Here is an 8349-nt window from a genome sequence, read left to right as displayed (position 1 = left end):
AACAACCAACTTCAATCCAATTTTTTATTACATTCTCTAAAAAAAATAAAAATAATTCTCTCTCCTTAATATTATATTATTATTTCTATTTCATTCTTATTTTCTTATTTCATAATATAAATCCTTTATTTTTTTCCTAATAATTACTTTATATAAATTATGAAATTTTTTATTTAATATAAAATTGTATTTTATTCTAAATTTTTAAATAACATAAATTGCAAGAAAATATTATATAATATACAAATTAATGGACAAATTCAAATAAAAGTGAAATACAATTACATAAACACTCAATTTTTGAAAGTATCACGTTACTCCCATAAATGCTCTATTAATGCATTAAGGAGTTCAAAATGAGTATTTTTGTCCTTAATTTTTTTATATGTCTAGCTAAAAATTGTTCAAATCGGAGATTTTCATCTACCACCATTTCTGTCGTTGGGGTTGGAACCTTTACGACATCTTGAATTGGTGCATAAAGATCACGTTCATCCTTAATTATCATGTGCAGTATAATTCATGTAATCATTATATCATGTAACACTTTCTTTCTCCAAAATCGTGACAGTCCTGCAATAATTGCAAAACGTGATTGCAAAACTCTGAATGCACGTTCAACATCTTTTCAGCATGATTCTTGTTTCATCGCGAATTAATTATTATGTTATGTATTGTATTGTATTTTATCTTGTATTTAAATTATCATATTATATATTGTATTTTCAAATTAAAATTTTCATCTAATCTTTTTTATTTTGTGTATTCTTTATAGTGAAAGTTAATAATAAAATCAAATTATATTATTGACGAAAATTAGAAAAAAAATAAAATACTATTAATTCGGGATGAAAGTAGTATATATAAAATAATATATTTTTTAAAATATCATATTACGTTTAAAAAGAATTGTTAATATTTGATATTTAATTAATGACATTATATGTAAAATAATATGTTAATTAGAAAGTTATAGAAATAATAATAAAATAATCAAAAAGTGAAATAGAGAGTGTGAATAGTAGTTTTCCAAATTTGGAGAACTACTATTAACCTCTCTAAATATGAAGAATAGAGAGTGATATGGAGGTGGGTTAGAGTGTCCATTCTCTATTTTACTCTCCAAATATAGATAATGGAGAGTAAAATAGAGGTGGATTGGAGATGATGAGGGGTATAAATGACAAGTATAGTAAAAGTGAGATAAGAATAACTTTATTTTAATAGTAAGGGTGAAGTCAACTAATAACTGAAAGTTAAGGAATATTTTTAATCAATTTTTTTAATTATTTATGCATTAATTTTATAAAATAATAAATATTAAAAATTATTTATTTTTAGCAATCACAACATATAAATCGAAACGAAGGAATTATATAAAAGAACACTCAAGTAGAAGGTAGGAGAGTTTGACGAAATGAATTGTGAAGGAGACTGCTTGACAAGGGAACCTACAAAACACTTGTCAAAAATAGAGATGTGACAACTATTATAAAGAAAGCTCTTATCCTACAATAACACCACTATTTATTTATATAAAATAATAAAAAAGATACAACCACCCACAAAAAGTAAAAAACAAGTGTTTGTTTTAATATTTTATACATATTAAAATTACCCTTCAAGTATAATTTAATTAATTTTTATTTATTTCAAACACAAGGAGAACATCCTTCAAGAAAACTTGTACATTTTGACCCAAAAACTATGTAAAAACAAAATTCAACTTAGGAGGGGTATGCGAAGCTCTTCTTCCTAATGACCTTATATTTCAATTTATTCAACAATACATGGCTAATAATTACTTGAGTATATTTAAATGGTGAGAACCAATATGTTTAAGATGAGAAATAAATCAAAACATTTTCTTTAATAAAGCGAATGAATTTGTTTTATAGAGTGGGAAGCGTTTTACTAGTTGTCTAGTTTTGATAAACATGTTAGAGCAGTGGCAGAGTCAGAAATTTTAATAAAGGGATTCAAAATCTGAGAAGTAAGTACACGAACTAGTGGAAGGGGATTCGACATCTATTATACATACCTAAAAAATAATTTTAACCATGTATAAATAGTAATATTTTTCGCTGAGGGATTCGGATGAACCCCTCATTTTATGTTGCCTTCGCCCCTGTGCTAGAGTTTTAATGTCAAAGTAGGGGTGTGCGGAAATCTAATCGATCGATGAATCGAATCGAAAAAGTGTTATTGATTTATTTTATTGGGTTATTGAGTTAATGATTTTTAATAGTTTTATAAAAAAATCGGGTTATTAGTTCGGTATTTATTTTTTAATATTGGGTTATTGAGTAAACCAATAACCCACTAAGACTAGTAATTTATTATTTTTACTTGTACATAAATATTATATATTAATCTCAATATCTTACTAGTTACTGTCTTTGTCCTTTGACCTTCAATTAACCACTTCACATTATACAAAACGTCTAAATCTAAAATAAGAACTCTATTCCTCTTAGTTCTCTTTGACTTACACTTGTGTAATTCTCTACATGTAAAGTTACATTATTGTGTTGTCACGCCAAAATTATTAGAGAAGTCATATATTTGTTTTATAAGTATTTTCTTATTGGTTAAATTGAGAATCGAATCGTTAAAGAACAAAACAGATAAAAAATATCTTATTGATTTAACCTATTTAAAAACCAAAAATGATAAATCGGACCAATAATATATAAAACCGAACTGAACCGACCGATGCACACCCCTTCAAAGAATCAATATATAATCCAACGAAATTATTAAAAAAAAAAAGAGTGAGAAAAATAGAAAGATAATGCCAATGATTATTACCTATAATAATAATAATAATAATAATAATAATAATAATAATAATAATAATAGTATAAGTTTGAGACTTACCTATATAAGACGGCATGATTGAGGTGTGAAGTATTATTCTATTAAGTATATTTTCCTCCCAGCCAATAATACTTGTTTAAAAATTGGGTTATGTCCATATTATGCCCCTATCTCTATATGACTAATGAAGGCACGCCTAGGACAAAGTTATAGAATTTGAAAATCATTTTAAATATTTGCATTATTAGTCACTATGTTACCTACTTAAGAAAATAAATATTTATAAATGACATTAATGTTTCTCCACCATTCATTTGACGGCAATTCCACATAGGATGCCCTGGCCCCTAACCTTCATTTGTCCTGTCCACTAATCATTACTTATCAACAAATGACATTATAATTTAATTTCACTGCCATTGCAAACAATCAAAGAAGAAAAAAAAGTAGTTGTTGAATGTTGATGGAAAGTCATGCCTACAAAGGACATCAGTTTTTGCTTACTTCCATCTGAACTTATCCAATATATAATCCTTCAACTTTCATTGCCAGAGATTATCCAACTCAAATCTGTAAATAAGTCCATTTTCTCTATTATTTCTGATGGAGACTTCATTCGTAACTACAATCATCAATCAAGCTCCGCCACGTGGCTGTTCCTTTATAAAAAACGTTGGCGTCGTGAAGCCCTTCTCTATGGTTTTGCTGATTCTTCCAATCGTTGGTTCAATATATTGATATGTGATATGTTGAAACAAGTGGTACCACCAGGTGAAGATGTCTACTTTTTGACAGCTAATGCTAATATATTCCTCTTCGCTTTGAATAATACACAACAACTCATGTCAGTTGATATTATGACTAGGATTGTCAAAAACATCCCTCCAAGTCCTTTAGGTCCACGTGGTACATCCTCATGGCGAAGATCCGGTATGAAATTATTATCTTGCCCTAATTCTAATTGTAACCATTTTAGATTCTTGTTTGCTGAATACCATCAAAATCGTCCAACTTTATTTGAGTATAATTCAAGAGTTGAAACATGGGAATATAGTTGGGGAACATCAGATCATGAGGTTGTTAGTCAAGACTACTATTTGGATGATGAATTTATATTCTTAAGTGCATCTAATGGAAGAAGTGGAAGTGTTATCATAGGCGTTGTGCGATCTTATGAATGCAACACTACTATCACTACTACTCCGCTAGTCATCAGACCAACATTCAATGAGCAGCATGCCGAAGATCATCGATTAGCCGTTGGATTTAGTTGGGGGGATTCCATAGATCTATTACACGTCTATGGTGATGGGAATATGATGACTATTAGATCAGACAAAGTCAATAATAATAGTAATAAAAGAAAGATAAAGAGAATAAAGTTATGGGGTTTGAGCAGAAATAATGGGAGGTATTGGGAATTTGTATCAACAGCACCAAATGAGTTGATTCATAAAATAAGTAAACCATATGGTGCTATGATGGGGTGTATGCAAAAAACACAAGGCATAACAAGGGCAATTTTGATGACAAATCTTGAGGGTACATGGGAAACTATTTGGTTAAGCTATAACAACAACAACAATCATTGGGCCTGCCTTCAGTTACCTGATTGCAACATGACAGGCTCAAACCTGGCTGGAGTCACATTCTCCTCTGGTTTAACATTGTCCTAGCTACCTACCATATATTCTAGGCACAATGCTTAAACATGACCCTTAACTTGACGTCAGTTGACAACTTTGACCTTTAACTTTGGATGTGCACAAGTAGACACTTAAACTTGTATAAAATTGAACAAATGAACACATTCGTCCTATATGGCACCCTATATGACAATTTTGAGTTCTACATGGCGTCCTACATGTATTGTGCCATGTAGGACACTTATGTCTAATTGTTCAATTTTATACAAGTTTAAGTGCCTACTTATGCATATTCAAAGTTGGAGGGCATAATTGTTCGTTGAAGTCAAGTTAAGGGTCATGCGTATGTATTATCCCTATATTTTAATTGCAATTTCAATGTCACATATACATACATGCATACCATCAAATAATAATAATCAAACATTTACACTCAAATATTGTCTTTATTACTTTATGTTTTGCCTTGTATCAATAAACATTAACTTTTTAAGCGCCACCTAAATATATAATAATAAAAATTAATTATGCCTGGATAATAAAATATAACTAATAGACATAAATTAAAAGTTCCTAAAAAATGATAAACGCTTAATTATTGATCATGCTTTGCTAACTCACTAAATGAAGAACCCATATTTTACAGAATTATCCTACTATTTTAAATATCAATGAAAACTTGAAAAATTAAAACAAACTAAATATTCATGGGTATATCAACTAAAGTACCCTTGATATAATTAATTATTAACATACTTTGTACTTACAATGATATATTTAAGTGTGTATATTCTTAAAAATTTTGTTTGGAATCATCAAATAAAAATAAGATGTACATACAGCTAGACTTTTGAATTTAAAATATATTATTATTCATCATGTTATTTCTTCAGAAGGTTATTTTCACAACTCAAACTAGTAGCCTCTGGCACATGACAATAACATTATCAATTATGACAAGGCAACCTTTGTTTATTAGACTTAACATATATTTATAAACTAAAATTATAAAATAGCACAAAACGAATCTTACTTAATGCCATCTTGGAAATTACTTTTATTTTCCCTGAATATGTATATAAACCTAGAAAGTCGCCGTCACTGGTACTTTTTTATTAGAATTTTACTCTATAGGTAGGTATCGGCGGGGCTTGCGTAATGTAGTTGTAGTTAAGGCTGAAGTAGCGCTTTTTATTTTAGAAGATTTACTGAAGTACCAAAGGCGAACGGGGCTCCCAGGAAGTGTTAATATGATGTAACTGAGTAGTTCTTATTTAAAAATTCATTACCAAAATTACCAAATTTTTATAGAGCAAAATTACCAAAATTTTATCGCAAATAGCAAAAGATCGAAAATCCAAAATAGCAGAAACAGAAATAACAGAAATTCTGATTTTTGTAAATCCTACTCAGTACTCCCTCTCACTCGGTGTCCTATCATGTTTATCTCAGAGAGTTTAGCCTGCTTTTTCCCTTTTTTTTTTTAATTTACTACCCCGTTCATCTCTTTCTTTTAACCTATATTCTTAGTAACTTCTTCTTTAACCCCACCACGGAGATGGCCAACAAGATGTCCTGTAATTTCTGCGGACTTTTTAAGGCCTTTAAAACATCCTAGGAATTTATAGATTAATCCATCGTTGTTATCAAGAAGTTAAAAGCTTAACCATATACTAAGGATAGTTCGTAACATAATATATAATTTGAATACAAACATAACGTGAATACAAACATAATTTACATAATTATTTTTAGGGAAAAATGCAGAAAAACATAAGCGACTTACATGATTTAGACGGAGAGAGGTCTCCCTTTTGGGAATCCGACTGACCCTTACACACTAAAAAACCAACTTTTTTTAGAGGTCTTTGGTTTGGGTAGTGGAGAGGATTTTGCGGAACATTGACAAGGGGAATATGTTGTGTTTTTTTTTTCTTTCTTTTGTTTTTTTTTTCTTCTTGCCTTCATTTTGTGTGGAGTGGTGTCTTTTTATAGAGGAAAAACACAAATACTAATGCCCTAACGTGGCAGACACACTAAGGTAAAAGTGGGATAAAAAGTAGTGGCCTAGAGTTGGCCGACACTTTTGAAGATAAGATCAAATAATACACGTCGGCTACACATTTGGGCCCCATCGTCACTGACTTTGACGCGTGCTTATCAATTTTTTCCTCTTTAGAGGATAATGATAAAGTAAGCACTCACACGACAAATGTGGGCATACTCACATGACACACTTTTATTCCTACCAAAATTATTGTCTTTGCCTTGTTTGTCTTCAGGTATCAAGGTTGTGCAGAGCTATGGAATCAAAACTCATTCCGGAATCATCATCTTCATTAGGATCTTGATAATATGAATGTTCTCCATAGTCTTCTTCTCCGGAACTTAGGGATCTGGTTATGTTATTACCCGAAGTGTCTCTCCTTGAGCTTGCATTAGTTCTGTCGCGTTCTGTATCTGGTACCAGTCTATCTCCACTTGGATCTGGATTTTGCAGAGTAATTACGTGTTTGTCCTGTCCTTGTTGAAATTTTTTTTTAAAAATCCTTTTTATTATGCTTTCTATTTATCTTTTTTTTTTATTGAGCATATTTTTCTTTGTTATTGTCTCTACCTGAGTAAATGATCTGGGTAACCTTCGTCTTGATGAAGAACCTTCATCTTCACTTTTTGGCAAAGTGAAAGCCATAAACGGGTTTGATGTGTCTTTATCAGCTATCGTTTGAACCGGACTAGTTGTATCTTTATTATTCGATTCAATGGATCTTTTTGCATTCGTTGGGGAATGCACACCCTGCTCATCCATTTCATCTTGAGATGGAAAACTCGGTTCTGAAGTTTGTGTGAATCTTTTGACTGGAGTCTTGGTCTTTGAATAACTTTACATGATCCATTAGTTTAGCATTTTCTTGGAGTAAGGCTTCTACCTTTGCATTTAATCTTTTGAAGGCTTCAGTCATTGAAGAACAGTGGTCGCAGAAGATTATTTTATCTATGTCTTTTTGGATGTTATATTGCGGGGTCTTTTGTGGATTTTGTCTGAGAGCTGGAGATATATAGTAATTTGGACCAAGTATCCTCTTGCATAATCTAATGCTTCAGTGAAATCATTAAAACATTTAAAAAGAAGAGTTTTAACTCCGTTTATAGAGTCTAGTACTTCTATCAAAGTCTGAAAAATACCATTAGTTTTACCATGTATCACCACATATATTTAAATTTGTTCTCTCTACTTTTGTCGGTAAAATATTGACATAATAAGGCTATAAAATATTTACTATCTTTCTTATTATCTGTAATCCATAATTGTCTGTTAAACATTTCTGAGGTTTATCTAACACACACTCTGACAGTTCTCTAAAAGATAAATTTGAATTTGGGTAACATATTAAATTATGCTTACCGAAGAATATACGGTCCATCATTTCTATTGATGTTGTCTGAGGTCTAAACTTCATATTACCTAATAGAGTCTGAGCGTATGTGACTGATGCTGAGGCTATTCCTTTGTCTATTGAACCTGTTGGTCTCATGCTGAAAACAAATGTATAGTTAAGTTATTTTTATATTTAGTTTACTTAACTGATCTGCTAGACTGTTATCTTTTCCTTTTATATATTCAAAGATAACATTTGGATAAATAGATATAGTATCCATAAAGTTTAGCCATCTTCTCTTGCTACTAGCCTTTTGGTTTATCTTTTGATGAAATTTAACTATTGCTTCGCAATCAGTCCGTACTAATATCTCATTTTTATTTAAAACATATAACTTAAAACTATTGAGGCCATATATTATTGCTAAAACCTCTGCATCTATACTACTCATATTTCCTTTCTCTTTATATTTTCCACTTTGATAAGCACAAATCTTTTCTTCT

At 30.4% G+C, this 8349-nt stretch overlaps 1 protein-coding gene across 1 annotated transcript; it reads left to right on the top strand.

The window, feature by feature from the left end:
• Nucleotides 1-3257: 3257 nt before the first annotated feature.
• Nucleotides 3258-4756, top strand: LOC125878287 (uncharacterized). The gene has a single exon (XM_049559510.1). It carries the CDS (start codon nucleotides 3294-3296, stop codon nucleotides 4494-4496), a length of 1203 nt encoding a protein of 400 aa, XP_049415467.1. The 5' UTR covers nucleotides 3258-3293; the 3' UTR covers nucleotides 4497-4756.
• Nucleotides 4757-8349: the final 3593 nt, after the last annotated feature.

The sequence above is a fragment of the Solanum stenotomum genome, chromosome 10 (genome assembly GCF_019186545.1).
Source record: "Solanum stenotomum isolate F172 chromosome 10, ASM1918654v1, whole genome shotgun sequence".
Classification (NCBI taxonomy): domain Eukaryota; kingdom Viridiplantae; phylum Streptophyta; class Magnoliopsida; order Solanales; family Solanaceae; genus Solanum; species Solanum stenotomum.
Note: the sequence above shows the minus strand (reverse complement) of the source record. Positions and strands in the feature narration are given on the sequence as shown.